Source organism: Cebus imitator, unplaced genomic scaffold, assembly GCF_001604975.1.
Source record: "Cebus imitator isolate Cc_AM_T3 unplaced genomic scaffold, Cebus_imitator-1.0 Scaffold259, whole genome shotgun sequence".
In the NCBI taxonomy this organism is placed as follows: domain Eukaryota; kingdom Metazoa; phylum Chordata; class Mammalia; order Primates; family Cebidae; genus Cebus; species Cebus imitator.
This window is the reverse complement of record NW_016107574.1, coordinates 4441404-4465363: the sequence shown is the minus strand read 5'-3', so window position 1 is coordinate 4465363 and position 23960 is coordinate 4441404. Positions and strand designations below refer to the sequence as shown.

At 42.5% G+C, this 23960-nt stretch overlaps 1 protein-coding gene across 1 annotated transcript in view; it reads right to left on the bottom strand.

Moving 5' to 3' along the window:
* LOC108283381 (VPS10 domain-containing receptor SorCS1) overlaps positions 1 to 23960 on the bottom strand; it is a gene marked incomplete at its 3' end in the record, with an annotated part of 485878 nt that overhangs the window by 254250 nt on the left and 207668 nt on the right. Inside the window, exon 2 of the mRNA XM_017499712.2 lies at positions 22234 to 22301. Coding sequence (XP_017355201.2) covers positions 22234 to 22301 — 68 coding nt within the window. The remainder of the gene's footprint in view (positions 1 to 22233; positions 22302 to 23960) is intronic.

Below are 23960 nucleotides of genomic sequence, written 5' to 3'. Positions count from 1 at the left end.
GCTGAGAATGATGATGTCTGGATACATTAAAAAAAAAAATCCTAGAAGAAATGGGGTAGCAGTGTTTTATTATTAGCATTCCAAAATATGTAAGGACACCTGCTGTAAACAAGGCAAATATCTGGGGCAACAGTTATTAGTAATATAGCATGTTAGAGCTAGGTTGAAAAACAGTCTGTCTAGTATAAGGTCTTTTAGGCTAACTGGCTGCACCAAAGGCCATATCCTAAATCAAGTCATGGCGACCCCCGTGACCTGGGCCTACACGTCTGGATGGCCTCCGGGAACTGGAAAATCTGAAGTAACTGGAAGACCACAAAAAGATGAAGAATGCTCAACCTCGGTGGTACCTAACTAACTTAAGGCATTCTCTATTGTTCCATGATTCCCGCCTCAATAGATAAGGCAATTGGACTTTGTAACCAACCTTGCTCAACCTCATGACTCCAGACCCTACAATCCCCTCCCAGCTTACAAAAACCACCCTAAACTGTAACTTCTCTAACATTCCACTGCCTACCACAAACCTCTAAAACCAACTCCTAACCCATCGCCCTCCACTGAGTCTCTTTTCAGACTCAGCCCTCACGCACGTGGGTGGATAAACATCCATGTTGCTCACAGAAAACCTGTTTGGGGCTTTCTTCATTCCGAGTGCACATTTTAACATCTAGTAAAAATTTTTCTTAAAAATGAGAAGACCACAATTCTATGAAATAAAACAATTTGCTCAAGATCACACAATTGGTGGCAGTGCTAAGTTTAGAACACAGGACATGCTCACACCTACTCTCAATATGCATAGAACATAGTATTTCCTTTTCACAGGATTCGTCAAAGTGGTAATGTCACTTTTAACTGTTTTGATTGTCTTCGCAAAAGTTTGAGGAAAATTCAAGTAGGTGAAGTGATTTCAATTTGCATTTAGAACTGCTAACATTTCTAGAAAGCACTTTGAAACTTAAGAATTAAATTTAAGAACTGGTAGCCTGTAAACTCAAATTACCCCTATTATCATCTGATGGAGCATATCTGAATGTTAAGTATTCTTTACTGCCTCAAAAATCTGCAGAAGTGATCTTTGCAGTATGGTGCAGGAAGCTATCTATTCTTAAATACTGACTAATTGCTGAAAATCTCACTTTCCCTTTTCTCTAATTTTTGACTTGGCCTCAAGCCATCAGTTGTGCTTAGACTTTGGGACACAGCCCTTCACCAATCTTTTTCCTTCCTGTTTCCATTTACATCCTGACCAGTATCTCATGGGCATCAGTTGCATAATCTTCTAAGACAAACAGCAAGATGGTTGCTAACTATTCCATGGAATTTTGTTCCCAGAAACAGCACAAAAATGAGATGAAATGCAGTGAAGAGCCACTCAAGTTCAAGAAAGGAACACAGATTTGGTTAGATAATCTCAGAGCAGGCTTTTTTTTTTTGAGATGGAGTCTCACTCTGTTACCCAGGCTGGAGCGCAATGGTGCCATTTCAGCTCACTGCAACCTCCACTTCCTGGGTTCAAGCAATTTTCTGCCTCAACCTTCCAAGTAGCTGGGATTATAGGCATCCACTGCCACGTCTGACTAATTTTTTGTAGTTTTAGTAGAGATGGGGTTTCACCATCTTGGCCAGGCTGGTCTTGAACTCCTGACCTCATGATTCACCTGCCTAAGCCTTCCAAAGTGCTGGAGCCACTGTGACCAGCCAAATATTCTCTTAACCCTAGTGCAGCTTTCAGTGGATCAACACCAATACCTCTGGCATCAAGAAGAGAAGAATGTATAGAACATGACACCAATGGAGGGAACTTACATTTAATGAGATTTTACTATTCATCTGGAGCTTCAGATATCTTTGTCCTTGCAATAAGTCTATATGAGACATATATGTGAGGGAATAGGTTTTTGTGAACGCCAGGAAGCTGGAAGCAGAGCTACTGTTCAGGAATTTCCTGAACTCTGATTTCCTCCATAGATCAGACATGGCCTTGATGATGAAAAGTTTGGCATAACCCCTGAGAAAAGTTCTATCTTCATTCCCTTAAGAGGAAGCATCAATTGCAAAGACTATTCTTGAATAGAATGCAAGATACAACTCCAAAGCCATCATGAAAAACCAAAATAGTTGACTTCTCAGACATGGTTGAAAACTATTCTTCAAGGACAAAATTACTAGCAATTCTTCATGATGACTCTACTTCTGATAAATTCATCCTCTGGTTAAATACTTAAACTCAATCTAATCTTAAGTTACCCTATATGTATCCATTCTAATCTAAAACTCCAATCTAAAATACTGAAGTACTAGCAGCCCCATTTACCAGATGATATGGTTTGGCTGTGTCCTCACCCAAATCTCATCTTGAATGGTAGCTCCCATAATCCCCATATGTTGTGGAAAGTACCCATTGGGAGGTAACTGAATCTTGGGGTTAGGTTTTTTTAATGCTGTTCTCATTATAGTGAATAAGTCTCACGAGATGTTTTTTTTTTTTTTTTTTTCTTTTTTTTTTTTGAGACAGAGTCTTGCTCTGTCACCCAGTCTGGAATGCAATGCCACGATCTCAGCTCGCTGCAACCTCTGCCTCCTGGATTCAAGTGATTATCCTGCCTCAGCTTCCCAAGTAGCTGGAATTACAGGTGCCCACCACCATGCCTGACTTTTTTGTTGTTGTTGTTGTTGTTGTTGTATTTTTAGTGGAGTCAAGGTTTCACCATGTTAGTAGGCTGGTTTTGAACTCCTGACCTCAAGTGATCTGCTTGCGTTGGCCTCTCAAAGTGCCAGAATTACAGGCATGAGCCATCACACCTGGCCAATCTGATGGTTTTATAAAGGGCAGCTCCCTTTCACAGGCTCTCTTGTTTGCCGACACGTAAGACACGCGTTTGCTCCTCCTTTTCCTTCTGCCATGATTGTGAAGCCTCCCCAGCCATGTGGAACTGTGAGTCCATTAAACCTCTTTTTCTTTATAAATTACCCAGTCTTGGGTATTTCTTCATAGCAGTATAAAAATGGTCTAGGCTGGGCGTTGTGGCTCACACCTGTAATCCCAGCACTGTGGGAGGCCAAGGTGGGCAGATAACCTGAGGTCAGGAGTTCATGACCAGCCTGGCCAACATGGTGAAACCTTGTCTCTACTAAAAAAACAAAAATCAGCCAGGCGTGGTGGCAGGCTCCTGTGATCCTAGCTACTTGGGAGGCTGAGGAAGGAGAATTGCCTGATCCCGGGAGGCAGAGGTTGTAGTGAGCTGAGATTATGCCCTTATACTCCAGCCTGAGTGACAGAGTGAGACTCCATCTTAAAAAACAAAAAGAAAATGGTCTAATACACCAAAGAAAAATGAGGTCCAGAGAGGGCAACATTAACCAAAGCTTGGATAGATTAAGTATCCATCTCAACACTATCTTCTCTACAAAGATAAATAATTCATAAGAAAAGAAGTAGATGGAGAAACTAGGGGCTAGCAAGGAATGTCAAATCAAAGAAGAAAGCAGGTAGCTGGTATCACATCTGTAATACCAGCACTGAAGGCCAAGGCAGGTGGATCATGTGGTCAGGAGTTCAAGACCAGCCTGGCCAACACGGTGAAACTCCATCTCTACTAAAAGTACAAAAGAATTAGCTGGGCATGGAGGCCTGTTATCCCAGCTACTCGGTAAGCTGAGGCAGAGAATTCCTTGAAACTGGGAAGCAGAGGTTGCAATGAGCTGAGATTGTGCCACTGCACTGCATCCTGGGTGACAGAGTGAGAGAAAGAAAGAAAAAGAGAGAGGGAGGAAGGGAGGGAGGGAAGGAAAGAAAATAAAGAAGAAAAAAAGAGAAGAGGGAGAGGGGGAGAGGGAGCGAGGGAGCGAGGGAGCGAGGGAGCGAGGGAGAGGGAGAGAAGAGAAGGCAATCCCAGGAAGTAGTGAGAAGAGGAACCAAAATTTAAAATCTCAGTCTGCTCCAGTGTACAAGGCCTATTTCAGGAGCTTACCACATGAAATTGATGCTTGTCATTATAAACTAGCTTGGCACCTGCACCTTGATCTTTGCCCTACTACAATGAGTCTAATAAGAGAAATGGCCTGAAGATATTTTCAGTCTGACTATATCCTGTAGAGTTTTATGTTTGGAGAGATGGGGAACATGGATGAATTATTCCCAAGAGCAGAAGTGGCAAATTGATGGACCTCAGGCCACCATGCTAGCTAGTAAAACTAAGCTAATCAGGACCACCATGGATGCAGCCATTGGAGATGTTCCCAGTGTCCTGCAGTCCAGACAGTAGCTGATCTCACCATTCCTTCCTCCTTCCTGCATGTCCTGGCCACAGGAGGAACAATTGTATCATGTGCTTCGAAGGGCCAAAGAATAACCAGGCAGTGACCCCTTTACTACAGAAATAAACAAACAAAGTGGTGATCACAATTAGAGTCCACAAATTCCTATGTCATATCAGCATCACAGCATCAACCTCTGATCTCTGGGGAGCTGCCAAAATGGAAACTCAGGGGCCAGACCTCTATTAACAAAGCAGCACTTGGTGTCAGCAAAACTCTGACTGCCAAGGTTACTGTCCACTGGGACCTCCTGCTTCCTAGCAAAAGTATAGCCTCCATGTGGTAATATTAATTTGTTAAGTTTTGAAGAGACAGATTGTTGGGATGGTTTTTTGTAACCCTAAAGAAAAAAAGTCCCTTGCAATGGAGAAGGAAGAGAATAGTGTAAATTCTGACTCTTTTTTGAGGTCAGAAGTGATAGATTCCTAACTGGAAGAAGGGCAATACCAAATTTAAGAAAAATGATCTAGGAAACGGACAGATAATGGCAAAATAAGAACAGAACCTGACATCACAATAAATACCAATCAAGTTCTGAAGATTTCCAGACAACAGTTTCCTTGCCCCACCAAAGAGAATGTATTCATCCACCTGCAGGCATGGCTAATCAAAGTCTAAAAGGGTGTATGTTTGGAATACTGCATTGAGTATAAATTTCCTCATTAATTTGGTTTAGGGTTGGGAGTTGGGTAAGACAAACTCGTAAAGTCATCTTATTTCTTTCAAACTCAAATAGTTAAAGCCAAGTTCACGCTGGCCTGACTCAGTGTTCTCGTCTGAAAGGGGCAATGATACAGGACATTCAAAGACAAATTCCTTGCAAAAGTCTTTTTAAAGCTTTGGTCCCCAGAAGTGATGGCAGAAATAAATATACATTTTTTGAAAGAAAATGTATATTTTCTTTCAAAAAGGCACAGTCCTGTGCCTTTCAGGAATTGATTGCATCTCCTGCTTCTGCAAGCTAAGAAGACATAATCCTCTGCGATCACAAATTGTTTGAAGCCAATAAACCAAAGGTGATGACCTTGCTAATACATCCCAGCAGGAGAAAGAAATAAAGCTGTGTTGAGGAATAACTCTTCAGCATGCCATTTCCCTTTGGAGAGAGGAGAAGCGCTCAAAGTGCCCCAGCTTGATTTATGGATGGGCAGTACTGTATTTCGGAAACTTCGCTTGAAATAAGAAAAAGGTTTTTCTAAATTTCTCCGGTAATGTTGCTTTCATCTTCCTTTTCCTAAGATATTCAGAGCAATGCCCCTGAGCCCTGGATATAGCGTCAGTGCTGCACATAGCTCTGGTGGTCTATGCTCAAAGTTGAGCCAGGTCCATAGTGGGGTCCTGCATCCTGCTTCCTAAAGTGAACTCTCAGGAGACAGCACAACGTACAGTCCTTGGGACTGGGAATTCAATGGGCCAGACATTACATGTGAACAAATGTACCTCAGCTTTATCATTAGATTAGCTTCCAGCACTCACAGAAGCATCATTAGAGACATTCGGTATAACAGTGTCAAGCTACATGACGAAATTAAATTAATATTTGTCACTTTTCTCAAGTGCAACGGCAATAATTAGAGCAAAACATGACATTTGGGTAAACTATCTTCTGTTAACCATCGATTACTTGTGCTATCTAATATGGGACACACTTTATATGAATTAAATCCACAGATGACACAGATAATACATTTTTTACAATTCTCCTTTCCTCATTACATTTAACCTGGTGCTCCTTGTTACTGAACATACTACTACGCACTAAGGTCTGTACTTGTTGTTGGGTATACAAAAGTGAGTAAGACAGTATGTATCCTTCAGACTGTTCCTCACGAAGGTAAGAGTTGTACTGAAAGTGCTTACAATTTAAACCAATACATTCAAAAGGTAAAATATGTTCAACAGAAAGAGTTAGCACATGAGCAGTAATTTATTCTCTGTGTGGGTCAGGCCCGGTGGCTCATGCCTGCAATCCCAGCACTTTGGGAGGCCGAGGCAGGTGGATCGCATGAGGTCAGTAGTTCAAGACCAGCCTGGCCAACATGGTGAAACCCCATCTCTACTAAAAATACACAAGTTAGCTGGGCATGTTGGCGCACATCTGTAATCCCAGCTGCTCAGGAGACTGAGGCAGGAGAATCGCTTGAACCCGGAAGGCAGAGGTTGCAGTGAGCCGACATCATGCCATTGCACTTCAGCCTGGGTGACAAGGCCAAAACTCCATCTCTAAATAAGTAATCCTCTGTGTGGATAGAGGTAGCTAGGGAAGGATCCCACAAAAGATGGTCCTTATGGAATTCAAAGCCTAGGTTCTGGAACTATACTGGCTTCAGATCTCTTCTCTACTGTTTAGTATCCTTATAAGCCTGTTAGTTACTCCCCTATGCCTCAGTTTCCACATCTATAAAAAGGGTATAATGACAGTACCAATCTCATAAAATTACTTTGGGAATTTGTTAATACATAAAAGCACTTGATGGCATGCCTGGCATATAGTAAAATTTCAGTATAAATGGCTACCAGTATTACTTTTTAGGGAAATTGAATAGAATGGGAAAGGCATTTCCAGCAAAGACCACAGAAATATGAGATCTGAGATTTGTGTCAGTTAGTTTCATATGATAAATAGATGTTTAGTAGGTGATTCACACTGAACATCAGCATCGCCATAAGCCTACTTAGATAAGTGTACTTTTTCTGATGAGGAAATGAAGCACAGAGACTTAAAAAAAAAAATCAGGACACAGTCTCAGAGCTAGTAAATGGACAAAGCCTGGATTCCTGCCCAGACAGTCCAAGGCCAGACCCCAAGTGCTGACCCATGACATGGACAGCCTTCCAAGAGCACAAGTTGTCTCAGCAGAACCTATAAGTAGGTTGTGTGTGTGGCTAGCACACAGAATACCCTTCCTTTATTGAGAATTTTAGTAAGTGAAGTGAACAATGCCAAGAAATGTGGCTCCTCGTAGGAGAGAGATTGGAGAAGCCAAAGTAAGGTCAACGGAGGCTCCAGAAAACTTAACTCTAAAAAACATATTTTTAAATAGGAAAAGAAATTTTGGAATGGGCTTCAGAGTAAGTAGTAGGGGGAAAAAAAAAACGGTGACTAGCAAGAAAATCAGTATTACTTCAACCTAACATCTGAGCAACTCATTCTGTGTTGACAATGGTATCACAGGCACTGCCAGTTGTGGTTAATCTGTAAGTCTTAGTTCGGGGAATAGAGAGCTGCCTGGAGAAAATCTCCCATAACCAAGATAGAGAAGGCTGCTTAGTGTTCCCCAAAGGTGTGGAGGTGGGCTGTCACTCACAAATAACTCAGGAATGTGCGGGGAATTGACAAGTAGATCTAGTTGTCCCATATACATGCAGAAAAATAGCAGCTCCTGCTCCTAGAGGGCTGAGTGGATTTCTTAAGAGCAGCTTTTATAAAAGTCTTTTCTGAGTAACTCCACTGGCCCTGACCTGTTCCCATTCATGGAGTTCCCTGGGGACAAGGTATGTTCCACGTTTTATCATACAAAAATTCACACTCCTTAGGGTATTATTTTTAAGGGTTCTTTAGACTCTTAAATATGAATGGATCGGGGGTCCTACTGTTTCACTGTTTGTCCTCCTGTCCTCACCAGCTTCCCTTTTCTTCTTTATTTAGTCCAGACCTCTTATCTACCACTCAAGCCCCTCAGCTCCCCAACTTCCTGTCTTTCCTCCTGGAATCATAACCAAATGCCTTCTTGCATGTTGGACAAGGCTATCCCAGGGTGTAGCCTTATGTGGATCTCAGCATTACCCACTAGCGCAGTGCACGCCAGTCCCTGAGCAGCCTCTCTCCTGTCTGCTTAGTAGCTCTTCCAAAATGTCAAGTCCCATCTCATGTCCGTCTCCCATTCAACATACACCCAAATGGCAGGACACCCCTCAAACCACATCGCTCAGGAAAGCTGATGTGTGGGAGTCCCTACCCGGGCCTCCTTGCCTGGTAAAAGGAAAGCCCCACTCTGCCCACCCCACACCCTCCCTTATCTACTATGGCTGGATAATTCCTCCACCTGGGCTTGGATTCCATACCTTCTCTGCCACTCGATTCTCTATCAGTTCTATTCTTTACAAATTTTTCTATATTTTCAATCTCTTTTCACTGATTTCTCCCTGGAAAATGTAAACACGGTCAGGTTTGTGCTCACTTAAAGAAAGGAAAATGTGGTCGGGCATGATGCTGCACACCTGTAACCCCAGCACTTTGGGAGGCCGAGATGGGCAGATCATAAATTTAGGAGATCAAGGCTATCCTGGCTAATGCAGTGAAACACCATCTCTACTAAAAATACAAAAAAATTAGCCAGGGCATGGCGGTGGGCACCTGTAGTCCCAGCCTCTTAGAAGGCTGAGGCAGGAGAATTGCTTGAACCCGGGATGTGGAGATTGCAGTGAGCTGAGATCGCGCCACTGTACTCCAGCCTGGGTGACAAATGAGGACTCCATTTAAAAAAAGAAAGGAAAAAAAAGGAAATGTTCTTTTAGTCTGTCACCTCTATCTCCTTTCTGCAAAATCGCGTCTCTTCCTTTTATTTCTCTTCAAGCTCCTTCTTGAAAGAGTTGTCTCCATATCCTGTCCCCATTCCCTGACTGCTCACTCACTAGTCAGAGGTGCTCACGGGGCATCACCAGGGCAGACAGATGCATGTTCTCAGCTTCTTGTAACCCAACACTCCCTCTAGCACTTCTGCTGAGCCAATGTCTTCTGCATTGACAAATTTGGTGGCTATTTCACACATATTTTTCCTACTTGACTATCTGTGCTGTTTAATGTTCTTCTTGCTTGTTCCTCTGCCTGCCTAATTTTCCTTCCAACTTTCAAGCAGCAACTCCTCCAGCTCCTCCTCAGACTTCTGTTTGTCTAGGAACTGGCGATCTCCTCAGCTCTTCTCTCATTTTCTTCTGCATGCTCTCCCTTGGCTCCTAGAAACACAGCTTCTACTGCTCAAGCTCCTGCCTTCCAAATATCTGTCTTCACATCAGTTCTTCTGCCTAGACTCAATGCCATGTATACTTTATTGATCTGAAAATTTCCGTTTGAATTGTCTAATTCTACCTCAACCTCAATATGTTAGAAAATAAATTAATAGTCTCTTCCCCTCATCCCTATCTCCTATCCCAAAACTGTCTTCCTCCATCTTCTCCTAGAAAATAATCTCACGACACTCTGGAATGTCCAAGACAAAAGTGGGAAAGTCACTGCAGATATGTCTCTCCCTTTAGCCTTCTCACCCAACAACTGGCCCCGTTCATCTTTCCCTTACAAATTCTATTGAAATCACCCCCACTTTCCACATGGCACACTCCATTTTTCCACTTTCTAAAAAGGTTGGCCCCTTTTCATCTTTCACTTTTGACTTCATTGACGACTGTGTTCATGGTCACCAGTTTTGTTCTTTGCCAGGCGAATCCACAACATACCACCAAGATAATGTTTTGTGTGTGAAATTCATATCTCATCAACCCTTTTACTTGCCCCAGACCTTTCAAAGATGCATTACTTCCTCTGGGACAAATGTCAGGATACTTAGCACAGAACTGACCCATTCCACACATAGACCGTATTGTGACTTAGCGCAATTTCCTCAGTATGCCATGCTGCCAGGTCCTAGAGGTGCCTGAAATAAAGGATGTATTCGCTAAATAATCAGCCTCCCTTACTAGTCTAATTCCTACTCCTTCTTTGAAATTCAGTTTAGGTCTCTCCTCCTCCAGGAAGTTCTTCCTTCCCCATCAGGAGAACCTATGGTATTTCTACTCTGGTACTTGACATACTGATGCAATCTCTCATTTATTTATCTGTCTCCCCACCAGACTGCAAATTACTTAAGGACAACAATCCAATCTTATTTATATCTGGATTTATACCAGTTAGCATGGGTCCATGTATGTATGTATTTATACATTCAATTTATTTGCCAAATCTCACTTGAATACCTTTGTGACAAGCAATTTCCTAGTCACAGAAAATAAGACAGACAAGGTTTCTGCCCTCAAGGAATTTATATTTTAATGATGGTATCAGACATTAGACAAGTAATAAATAAAATCATTCTAGATCATGACACATGTTGTGAATGAAAGAAACAAAGAGCTATGGTAGAAAGAAGCAAAAGCCTAATTTATTTATTTATTTTTTTTTTGAGACAGAGTCTTGCACTGTCACCCAGGCTGTAGTGCAGTGGCACGATCTCGGCTGACTGCAATCTCTGCCTCCTGGGCTCAAGCAATTCTCCTGCCTCAGCCTTTGTACTAGCTGGGACTATAGGTGTGCAACACCACACCCAGCTCATTTTTTTGTATTTTTAGTATAGACAGGGTTTCACTCGATCTCTCGACCTCATGATCTGCCCACCTCGGCCTCCCAAAGTGCTGGGATTACAGGCGTGAGCCATTGCGTCCGGCCCTAATTGTTTTGTTTTAAGACAGAGTCTTGCTCTGTTGCCCAGGCTGAAGTGCAGTGACATGATTTTGGTTCACTGCAACCTTTGCTTCCTGGGTTCCAGTGATTCTTCTGCCTCAGCCTCCCAAGTAGTAATCACAAGCCATCACGCCCAGCTAATTTTTTGTATTTTTACTAGAGATAGGGTTTCACCATGTTAGCCAGGCTGGTCTCAAACCTCTGGCCTCAAATGATCCACCCATGTCAGGCTGCCAAAGTGTTGGGATTACAGGCGTGAGCCACCGTGTCTAGCCAAGTCTACTTTTAAAAGTATAAATACAAATGGATTCTTAAAAAGAGGTTGGTTTTATTTATATTCCAAATATATAATTGGAATATAACCTGAAAAATGAGGAAGATCTAGTCATGCTGAAAGAATAAAGAGACTATGTTCCTAGAAGGTATGAAAGTATGTTCTGAGGATCTTCTGGCTTTCTTTGTGGCCAGTACAGGACACTATACTCAAATAGGACTTAATTTCCATTGTTTGATTACTTATTAATAAACTTAAATTTTGACATAAAAGGACAAACCAAAACATCAAATACATAGGAAAGCCTTCTGAGGAACTATGAGGATGTGGAAGGTAACTAGATGGTGGTGATATGTAACTCAAGGGACTTCACAGATGTAGAATTTTAGCACGTGGTGTTTGTATCAATGTACCAAAATGGGAATTAATATTCTAAATACTTCCTGAATCTATAACCAGGTTTTATATCAGAACGTCAGTTGCTTTGCTCTTTTTTTTTTTTTTTTTGAGACAGAGTCTGGCTCTGTTGCCAGGTGCCGGGCTGGAGTGCAGTGGCGGGATCTTGGCTCACTGCAACCTCTGCCTCCCAGGTTCAAGCAATTCTCCTGCCTCAGCCTCCCAAAGTAGCTGAGACTACAGGCACGTGCCACCACGCCCAGCTGACTTTTGTATTTTAGTAGAGATGGAGTTTCACCATGTTAGCCAGAATGATCTCGATCTCTTGACCTCATGATCCATTCGCCTCAGCCTCCCAAAGTGCTGGGATTTGAGACATGAGCCACCTCGCCCAGCCGCTTTGCTTTGTCTAGTAAAATTTTTTGCCCTTGCTTACTGAGCTCATGTTGGCAAAGTCATTAGGATCTCAGGACAGTGTTTGCTTTACCGTATATTTCATCTATTACTTGCTAAAAGGAAAAGTGGCGACTCAGCAGGGTGCCAATCACTGAGGCAAGCCAGGAGTGCTGGGGTGCAAACTGAGGCCAGATTCTCATATAGAGTCTCACAGATCTCAGGAAGGTCTATAGCATCTTTGGAATGAATACATGCAGATCTTTGTAGAGCCAGCTTTCACGTGTGAGTTATAACATTTTGTTAAAAATCAAGGGGGCTGAATAGAAATGTCTAAGGCTCTAAGGAAATAACAGATTCCCCGATCTCTGGGTTTTTCACACTTCACCCTGGTTATGCTCTTCTTCTTTGACTGCAATGTGATGGAATTTCACTATTTCATGTAGCATATTATTCAAAACTGTATCACCTACACACAAGGCATTAGGTTATAAATTTAGGATAGAAATAAGACATAGGCCAGGCTTTCAGTGACATTCAACCATTTCTTAAATACTGCTTCACAGCAAAAAGCATTTAATGACACTTAATATGACCAGTTCTATTTTGGGTGTGAACCAAATGAAAATAAGACATGGTCATAGTCTGTGGATTTCCAGGTTAGTATGTGATATGGTTTGGCTGTGTCCCCACCCAAATCTCATCTTGAATTGTAGCTCCCATAATTACCATATATGAAGGGCAGGACTTGGTGGGAGGTAATTGAATTATGGGGTAGGTCTTCAAGTCTCACAAGATCTTATGGCTTTATAAATGAGAGTTCCCCTGTGCAAACTCTCTTGCTTGTTGCCATGTAAGATGTGGCTTTGTCCTTCCTTCATTTTACACCATGATTGTGAGCCCCGTCCTCCCCCCGCCCAGCACAGTGGAACTGTGAGTCAATTAAATCTCTTTCCTTTATAACTTACCCAGTCTTGGGTATGTCTTTATTAACAGCATGAGAACAAACTAATACAGTATGGAAACAACACAATAATTTATCCTTAAGTTTTACCCTGCATTTACTACACTTCTGTCATTATCCACTGAAAGTCTGCCCTTTACTAGATTTTGGGTTTTTGTAGGGCAAGAACATTTATTTATTTATATGTTTACTCCCACTGACTACCTAGTACACTGAGTGGCATGGCATACAGGTCTAAGAGATGTTTGTTGAACTAAACAAATATACATCTGATAACCATTATAAGCCAAGGATACACAATTCACTACAGTATTAATGAGAAAGAAGCAATTATCTTGGTCTGAGGAGGGAGAAAGAGAGATCCACAGTGCCACAAACCAGTATACATATGAAAAGATGCTATTACTTGTGGTCAGGAAAATACCCACTAAAATACATTGAGATCAAGACTTCATTTTCATCCAAAATACTGATTTAAAGGTAATGTATTGAAAATTCCAGTCCTGATGAAATCCTGGGGAAATCTGCAAACTGTTATTGCTTGCAGGTGTATGATTTGTTGCAACCTTCTTGGAATGTAATCTCAGGTATCTATTTACAATATAAATACACACATTTTTGATACAATGATATCATGTTAAGGATTCTACTGTACTCTATAAAGGTAAAACTACGAAAGGGAAAGGATATGTTTACAGATATGTTTATTGGAGCACCGTGTGTAATAACAACTCTTGAGGAAATAAACTAAAGAGCTATCAGAAAGGCAATGGAGAAGCACTGCAGCACAGGCATTCAGCAAACAGTCAGGAGCCAGTTCAGTCCACTAGCTGGCTATAAGACCACTGAGAATGTTCCTAAATTTTTCTAAGTCTTACTTCTCTCATCTAGAAACTGAAGCTACAAGCTGGGCACGGGGGCTAATGCTTGTAATCCCAGAACTTTGGGAGGCCAAGGTGGGCGGATCATCTGAGATCAGGAGTTCAAGACCAGCCTGGCCAACACGGTGAAACCCCGTCTGCACTAAAAATACAAAAAAAATCAGCCAGGCGTGGTGGCAGGCACCTGTAATCCCAGCTATTCAGGAGGCTGAGGTAGGAGAATCGCTGGAATCTGAGAGGCAGAGGTTGCACCAAGAACACACCATTGCACTCCAGCCTGGGTGACAAGAGTGAAACTCCATCTCAAAAAAAAAGAAGAAAAAGAAAAAGAAAGAAAGAAACTGGAGCTACAAACAGTACCTATTTTATGGGGTTGTTAAAGGGATAAAAGCACTGAAAACACTTCTTGGTATGTAGGAAGCAATACATAAGTTAATTAGGCATTCAGTTGTTTAATTCAATATATTGTACCATATGCATACTCTGGGTTCCTTACAAGCCTGGTCCATTTTTTTTTTCCAAGACATTCATCTGGACGGACACCCAAGAGTCAATGTTAAGTGAAATAAATCAGATTATCATAGTCCAGTGTACAGTATACTTATGTTTTCTTAAACAAATGAAAAAGTAGTCCTAAGGTATGTATATATCTGTTGGCATTTAGTTGAGTCATAAAGATATGAAGAGAAAAAAACCTGTAACTCAATGTCACAGATAACAGAGAAGCCGGATCTAGGTAGTATGTAAGAAACTATTAACAGTTTTTTTTTTTTTTTAATTTATCTGTATTTTTGTCTGGCTCATTGTAATGAGCATAGATTACTTTTGTGATTTTATTAAAAATAACAAGATCTAGTAAAATAAATGTCAGCAAGGTACAGTGGCTCACACCTGCAATTCCAGTGTTTCAGGAGTCAGCGTGAAGTGTATTGCTTGAAGTCAAGGGTCCAAGACCAGTCTGGGAAACAAAGTGAGACCCTGACTCTCCAAAAAAATTTAAGATTGATCTGGCACAATGGCATGTACCTGTAGTACCAGTTACTTGGGAGGCTGAGGCTGGAGGATTGCTTGTGGCTACAATGAGCTACGATTGCTCCACTGCCTGAGTGACAGAGCAAGACCCTGTCTCTTAAAAAAAATTTAATTGTATAAGTTCAGGCACCACAAGTAGCTCCAAGTGACACAAATATGGAATGAGAGTTACAAAACACAAAAGAATCTAGAATCCAAAGAGCCACAATCCAGAACACCTCCCTATCCTGACTGGGAGCTTGACTAGCTCCCTTGGACCTTGGAGTGGTACTAAACATTCACATGCACAGGTGTGAATAGCATCATTCAATCTGTGTAACATGAAGAATTCTCTTGCCTGGAAGTTATCACTCTGACTTTATTATTCTTGTTTTTTTGGAGTGTGCATATAGCCTTGTGTTTATGGCTTGGTGTAAACTAGACTTGGCAGCAAAACATCCTTCAAAGCAGGGTCTAACAGACTGACCCATACTACCTGCTTCTCTTCCCCTGGATGTGGCGTGGCAAGAGAAAGGGGGCTTCAGCTGTTGGGTCTTGCCCACAGGGCTGGCAGGGGGTTCACAGCACGCAGGTGGGTTCCCTTCAGCTTGAAGCTAAGGACTTCTCCAGAGAGCACAGGCTGCCTTCATCTCCACACAGCCTTTGCCTCAAGGCTATTCACAAACACTACTGGGGAGCTCCCCTTGATAATCACTATGTGTAAGGACCAAGAAAATATGTCTCCTGAGAAAATGGGACAGGGCCGGCTACTAATACAGAATCACATCAAAAGCCTAACACATTCTCTCTCCTTAAACCACACTTGTCTTTGCACCCCTCCAAAAGCAGGTTTTGCTGTTTGAGAAGTGCATACTTCTGGAGATCTAGTCAGACGCTTGTGTCTCAAAGGAATGTGAGAATAGGGACACTGTGAGAGGTTAGCCATGTCAGGCAACCTCTAAGACAGGCAGGTACTGCAGGTTGTGTCACTCTAAGGGGTAGACTTTCATTCAGCTTCTTCCAGAATTGCCTAGGGCTTTCTCACCAGCTAAGCCTCTCTCAACAGAGTGCTGATTGCCCTAGTACAACAGGGAAAAAAAAGAGGTGAATATATTTCTTCTCAGAAGCACTGTATCTAGATTTTGACATTTTCTTTATCTCAACCTTTAAGCTTATCTTGCGTCAATATGGTAAAACCACCATACTCTCCAATTCTCAAAGCTGAATCCACTAGAAAGTGAAGACAATTTTAAGGTTCAGTTAATTGTTCTGCATCAAATCATCCCCCTTTCCTCTCAGTTTGACTCCCTGGGTGAAGAACCACACACAACCAAACAAAAATCAACAACTTGCTCCAAGATTAAGGTGTAATCAGTGACAAGACCAACTGGGAGCAAAAGCTCATTAATTTGGTAGAGTGACAACTTGCTCTGTCTTCCCTGGTTTGTTGACATCCAGCAAGGCTTACAGCCCCAGGACATCACTATAAGGTCAACGGCCTCTTGGCCCCTTGCCTACCCTACCACCTCAAGGACATTTGCTGGTTGCCCCTTTCTGACTCTTCAGCTGCTAAAACTTGTAAAGAATAAGGGCTCAGTTGAAAAGCGCATGTGTCTATTTGGTTGGACAAGAAACCATTTCTCTGTTGCCCATTGTTTTTCAGGAGTGAGGCAAATGCTGCTCAGAATGTTACAGCACGTAGAAAACACTACTCACTCTGTATAGTGTTTGTATGTGTGTGTGTATATATATATATATATATATATATACACACACACAACACATATGTAGAAATTATATCACAATTTACATATATATTTCTATAAAATCTTATGTTATTTCTTTGGGTATGGAAAGATTCACCAGAAGGCAAAGCTCTGGAAGACAGTTAGGAAATGAATGTCTGGAGTTCGCCAACATGTTGGTAAGTCTGCAGGCTACTACTTGCTAATTGTACGAACTTGGGCACATCACAAAAATGAATTCAGAGGATGTAATAACTCATGTCTAACACTCACCATTATGCCCGACACATAGTGAATAATCAATAAAGGTTTTCAGTATTGTCATTATCACCATTATCATCATCACTAAAGCAGCAAGGTGCTGGGTTCAAGAACTCAAAGTTGAGTTGAGAAAATATACACGTGAGCACAGTAAAGGAGCAACACTTATTTCATATTTTTATTATAATACTTATGGTTGTGTGAGTGTCTGTCTATTTAAATTATATCCATCTTTTCTGGGATCTGGCATTTCTGGGCGGCTGCTTCAGTAATTTATTCAATACAATTACATAAGGAGGGTTACATGCAAGTGTATTTCTCTTTAACTGTCCACAGATCTTTGTCCTCCTCTAAAAAACAGCACCTGGAGGACAGACCCTATCTGCTGTTGATCTATGTACACACCCACCTTCCCCTTCCTGCACTAGATCAATCCAAGGCATAAAGGAGTTAATCTATAACTCACTGTTAGATAAACAAAATACAATATAATAAAACTATCTTTGGATGACTGTGCAATTTGTTGTGTTCACTGCTGTTTAAAAACAGAGTTACTGAGCACTAGCTATATTCTAAGTCCCATACTCAGGGCCATGGGTACCCTACAGATGTCCAGAACTTGTCTGAAGTCACAGTCCCCAATTTTTGGCATAGGCAGATTTTCTGAGCATAAGTATTGAAACCACCTCAATAGCCCTATAGACACTTCTTTGGATAAACATAGGAACTGACCCTTCCTGTCTTAAAGCTTGAAACATAACATTTGTTTCATCTGAGTTCATTCCTCAGGAAAAGACCTGGAAATCTCTCAAAAAGTATCAAAGAACTAAAACTCACCAGCTCATTGCATGCCAACAATGAGATGCCAGACCCCTCATTTTGTTTCCTTACCCTTCCCTAGTTCCTGTTTTCCAACACATTGTCATATTTCTTCCCCGCTATATTAAACCCATACCTAACTTTAGTGAGTCAGGGAGATGGATTTGACACCGATCTCCCATCTCCTCAGCTCCAGCCCTGGTTAAAGCCTTCTTCCTTGGCAATAATTGTTGTCTCGGTGATTGGCTTTCTGTGCAGTGAGCAGCAGGTCTGACACTGGGTCAGACACTGGGTCCCTGGTGTTTTGGTAACTGTATGAGCCAGTGCAGGAGAAAGTCAGTTTGTGCTAGACCATCTATTTCCCTCAAGTAAGGCTTCGCCAGACAACTCAGAACCATGAGGCTTTTTCTTCCTGACCACTGACCTCCACCCATCCAGGCCTCTCCCACTCCTCTTCTGTATTAACATACCTATGGAGGTTCCCTAAACACTGAGTGTGGACACTGTGAGCTGTTCAAAAGTCTTACCAAGGTATTATATATGAAGCATCATATATGATGTTATAATATGAAGTATTATACATAATTTCCCTCTTGTTTTCTCTTTTCTAAATTACATTTTGAGTAAGGTACCTGCCATTTGTGTTAAACTACTAAAATGACCAGGTGTAGTGGCTCATGCTATAATCTCAAAAGTTTGTGAGGCTGAGGTGGGAGGGTTGCTTAAACCTAGGACCTCAAGACCAGTGTAAGCAACAAAGTGGGACTCTGTCTCTACAAAAAATAATAACTAAAAAAAATTAGCCTGGGGTAGTGACAAATATTTGTAGTCCCTGCTACTTGGGAGGATGAGGTGGGAGGGTCATTTCCAACTGGGAATTTGAGGCTGCAGGAATCTCTGATCGTGCCACTGCACTCCAGCCTGGGTGACAGAGTAAGATGCCATCTCAAATACTAATTTAAAATAAATAAATAAAATGACCAGTTTTTAATATATCACATACTTCCAGTAGCCATCCCAGCATGTGACATATGGCAAATAACTATTTTGGATATATTTTAAAAGTATACTATGTATCTATGGGTACTGCGCGTGTGTGTGTTTGTGTGTGTACATGGCCATCTCTCAATATCTGGAGGGGATTGTTTCCAGAACCACCCATGAATACTAAAATCCATAGATGCTCAAATTCCTGATAGAAGATGGTGTAGTATTTGTATATGACTTACTGACCTTCTCCCTAGTGTGTGTGTGTGTGTGTGTGTGTGTGTGTGTGTGTGTGTACATATATATATATTTTTTTTCCAGACAGAGTCTTGCTGTGTCACCAGGCACCAGACTGGAGTGCAGTGGTGCGATCTCGGCTCACTGCAACCTATGCCTCCTGGGTTCAAGCAATTCTCCTGCCTCAGCCTCCTGAGTAGCTGGGACTAGACGTGCACACCACCATGCCCAGCTAATTTTTGCATTTTTTAGTAGAGACGTGATTTCACCATGGTGGCCAGGATGGTCTTGATATCTTGACCTCGTGATCCACCTGCCTCAGCCTCCCAAAGTGCTGAGATTACAGGCGTGAGCCACCACGCCCAGCCCTCCTAGTATATTTTAAATCATTTCTAGATTACATGTAACACCACATACAATATAAATATTAGGTAAATAGTTGTTGTACTGTAGTTTTTACTTGTATTCGTGACAGTGTTGTTATTTTTAACTTTTTTCCCCCAACACATTTGATCCAAGATGGGTTGAATTCAGATGTAAAACCCATAGATAGGGAAGGCTGACTATATGTATAGGTACAGTCATGTATCACTTGATGGGGTGGATACATTCTGAGAAACATGACCTTTGGTGAGTTTCTCATTGTGTGAAGATGATAGAGTATAGTTACACAAACCCAGAAGGTATGGCATACTAAATATCTAGGCTGTAAGGTCTACCCTATTGTTTCAAGGCTGCAAATCTGTACAGGATGTTACTGTGCTGAATCCTGTAGGGCAATTATAACATCATGGTACTTGTGTATCTAAATTTATCTAAACATAAAAGAGGTACAGGAACAACACAGTGTAATTTTATGGGACCACTATTGTGTACACTGTCATTGACTAAAATGTCATTATGCAGTTCATGACAGTATACATCCTGCAGTGAAACTGATCTTAACATTGAGAAGCATGCAGGTCATTCTGGCCACACTTTCCTAGACTTTACCCAAGTAGACTGTGCCTCCAGAAGGGAAGCCTGATACTAACGGAATGTGATGCTTTTTTTTTTTTTGACATGGAGTCTCTCACTGTCACATGGGCTGGAGTGCAGTGGCACAAACTCAGATCACCGCAACCTCCACCTCGCAGGTTCAAGTAATTCTCCTGCCTCAGCCTCCTGAGTGGCTGGGATTACAGGCATGCACCACTACGCCCAGGTAATTTTTTTTTTTTTTTTTGTATTTTTAATAGAGACTGGATTTCACTATGTTGGCCAGGCTGGTCTCTAACTCCTGACCTCATAATCTGCCCGCCTTAGCATCCCAAAGTTCTGAGATTACAGGTGTGAGTCACCCTGCCCAGCCACTGTTTTTTTAAATTACCCCTTTCCATTAAGTTTCAAAAGGACATTTTTCCTAGACTGGGCCATCAAGAGCAATGCCCCATCATGGAGAGAAAAACATACTGAACCTGAGCTTCCACAGTCTAAGGCAATCTGCTCCTCAGGCCCCTCAAGCATGCTCTTACCACTGTGCGGGTAGAGAGCTGTGGTTGCTGAAAGCCTCTGTCTCACTGAGACAAAACTGCATTATCTGTTAAATTTCTAATATGTAGACTACACTTTACAAGACAGGTCCACAGCAGGTAAAGAAGTTGGCTTTTACTCTTATACATGGAGATCCATTAGAGAAATCTATCAGGGAAGTATGAAGTTGCTCAGAGTCACAGAGATTCTGATGAAGGATTACAGAATTGAAGCAATATGGTAGGTGCTGGCTCTTTAATGCACTAAAAAATTACACTTTCATTAAGACCCCTATCAAGCTTCCCATACTTTCAGTTACATCCCTGTAACTAGGGACTTCACCCAGATCTGGCAGCTTGGTTTTCAGACTTCAGGCTGTCTTGAGGCTTGAGCGTTGGTTTTCACCAGACTTGCCTCTATCTGCCTAGGAATTTGTCTGTCATCTACCACTATCACAATTAATAATTTTTCAAATGAATAGGTATAAATTCCTTAGCATAGAGGAGCTCCTTGAATACCAGCATGACTGGGCACCTGGGCTACCAAGGATCTAAAATCATGGATGGGAAACTCCTCATAAACCCGATACATATTTGTTCTTTCTACCTATGGCCTGCACCTTCCCCATTTAGAACCTATAAAAATTCCGGCCTCAGTGACACATTGGGTCTACCCGCTTTCTGGTTGGGACTACCTGCCTTCTGGCTGGGACTACCCATTTCGGGTCCCCTCTCCACTGAGAGCTGTTCTGTCACTCAATAAATTTTCTCTGCCTTGATTACTCTCCAGTTGTCCGTATAACCTCATTCTTCTTGGACGCAGGACAAGCACCTGGGATCCGCCAAACAGCAAGTGAGAAAGGAGCATAACACTATAGCTTTCCTGTCTTCTGCTGACATCAGATGGCTGCCCCACACCATAGGAAATGGCAAGGGGGCCAGGCCTGCCTATGAGCCACAGGCTGGAGCAGAGCAGTGGGACTGGACGAGCTATAACTCGTACAAGTGGAAACCCACCCCCACTCCATTTGCTGCTCTGTGGGTGGTGGGAAGAAGAGAAAGGCTGTGACCCTTCTGGGGGTCCAGACCTCAGGGCCCCCCAAGCCAGGGCTGTGCCATGTTGTAACACACTTTTTGGGGTTCCCTGGTTGCTGGTGTTTCCGAGTTTTTAGAGCACCACCGCATTCCGCTCATCCAGACGCCAGCGCCCAAGATGGAAGCCCCTGGCTGTGCAAGTGGTTCAGCCACAGCCTTGCACAGAGCCAGTGCCTGGAGCTGACCACCGCACCACAGCAGCCGGTGCTCCTGGCTTACCCTTGGGGGGCATGATATATGCACCAGTAATGTGAGCTGAGTGCAGCCTGATGGACCAAGAGGGCAGAGCAAGCCCAGAGGGCACAAGCAAAGCTCGAGCAGAGGCACTGCCGGCTGCAGAGGTCTCTAGATGGCAAAGAGGCACTGAAAAAAATCCTGTATCATTGCCATACTCTCTATGTGTGAAGCCATACAGTATGAATCCCTAAGCTAAGGGTATACACGAGTGTGGGTATGCATGCCTGTGCTGCTGGTGAGCTGCAGGACCACCATGGAAGGGAAGTTAGTAAAAGAATGTTGCCCTGGTAATGGGCCTCACTCTGCAGACCCAGAGGGTGTGCTGATCCCTTCTGCAAAGAGACTTCCACCCTCACTTTTGCTCCAATAAACTCACAGGTCAGTGAGACAGTGGAAACCAAAATGCATACACAATCTATTGTACAGGTTAGCAAAAGAATCTGGCTGACTAAAAGAAGGGGTCTATAAAGACGGTAAAGCTCTGGGCTTCCTGGAGATAAAGCCCAAAGCATCCCTAAAACAGAAGAAAGAGAGAGGAGTGCACAATACCAGGAACCTTCCTATCCGGAAAAAGTGGGCGGCAGAGCAGTAGGAGGCATCATGATTAAATAACAGGGTAATTATTAGCTCCATTTATCTACCTACCTCCAAAGTGAGCTCTCGGTGATGCTCCCCAGGTTATAGTCATAGAGCTTTGTCAAAATGAGAATCACCTGAAGGCAAAAGAAGAAATCATGGTTAGTCTCAAAAAATTACAATCTCTTAGAACTGAAATCGCCCAAGGGAGGGCTTAGGATTCCTTTAATGGGCGCTTAACATAATTGAATGAATTGTTACAGCATTTGCTGCACTGACTAGGGAAGGGTTGGCGTGCCTTTCTGCCTTTCACTGAACTGCTTAGGTCTGTCCTCTCCCCACCTTTCTCCCTGTCAGCCTGCAGCAAGGGTTACCTGCCCCTCCAGGCATTTCTTTCCCTAGTGAGTTTAACGCTTTTAGGGAAGGCTCGAAGAGCTGCCAAATACGCACACCACTCAGGTACTCACTGAGCAGATGCCTGGGAGAGAGAAAGGTCAATGATTAGTGTCCAGTCCTAGCAGCTGGGCGCATTGAGCAGGTTACCCAATGTGCCCAACCATTGTCTTTTTGGGAGATAGCACGGCTCTTAATCGTGTCTTTGAAAGTCAGAAATACTAACATTCTTTCAAAAAATTCTTTGAATTCTTTTTGGGAAACAGCATTTCTTTCTTCTCCCCCACACCCGCCCTCACAGGGTTCAAGAGATTGCCCTGCCTCAGCCTCCCCAGTAGCTGTGACTACAGGCATGCACCACCATGCCCGGATAATTTTTTGTATTTTAGTAGAGATGGGGTTTCACCAAGCTGGCCAGGATGGTCTCAACCTCCTGACCTCGTGATCCACCTGCCTCAGCCTCCCAAAGTGCTGGGATTAACAGGCGTGAGCCACCGCACCCGGCTGGGAAATAATATTTCTTTTTGGGAAATAGCATCAACATTTAATGCTATTAATGCAAAGAATTCTTTGAAAGAATGTCAGTATGCCCATTTATTAAGGGGGATGAAGAGTAAAGTTCCTTCTCTCCCAGAAAGAACTGCTGTTTGAAGTTAAATTAGGAAATAAATACAAATTACATATCAGTTAGCATGGGGTTCTTAAATGTTAGTTCCCTCCTTTTGCCCTGTGTGAGCCTCGTTTTAACTTTGATCTGACTTCCAATTTCTAGGAAAGCCATTAAACAGAAGCCACGTTGGCAGGACTAACCAAGAGCATTTTAACAGGAGCAAATCTATGTTTCATGGGGTCCAGATAATTACCGTGTATTCTGTTTCTTACAGAACCCTCCATAAAATCAAAAATTAGGAACATGTCTCAGGAAAGCAGCTGTAGAATGGTGGAATGATAAATGTAAGCTATATTCACTTCACAGCAAATCCTCCTCTGAAATCGAAAGCAGCACTATTTCCAACTTTACCCAGAAGGGCCTAAACTATTTATTTCCTCCTTTCAGAATTCAACAAACATTTATTAAACATTTATTAGGACCCCAGGATTTTTGCCCAATGCCAGAAGAGAACACAAAGGAATACAGATTCAGTCTATGAGTCCGTGATCTGGTTGGGACAGAAGCACTCATCAAAGAAAAGGGAAGTTGATAAAGAGCTCTACACCCTTTCTCAGTCACATCAAAACTCTTCCCATCACAGCTGCTCCAGAAGACAGCTTCTTTTGGTGTCTGCAGCAATGAACAGAGTCCACTTGGTTACTTGAAATACAGGAGGCCTGACCGGGCGCGGTGGCTCACACTTGTAATCCCAGCACTTTGGGAGGCCAATGTGGGCAGATTGCCTGAGCTC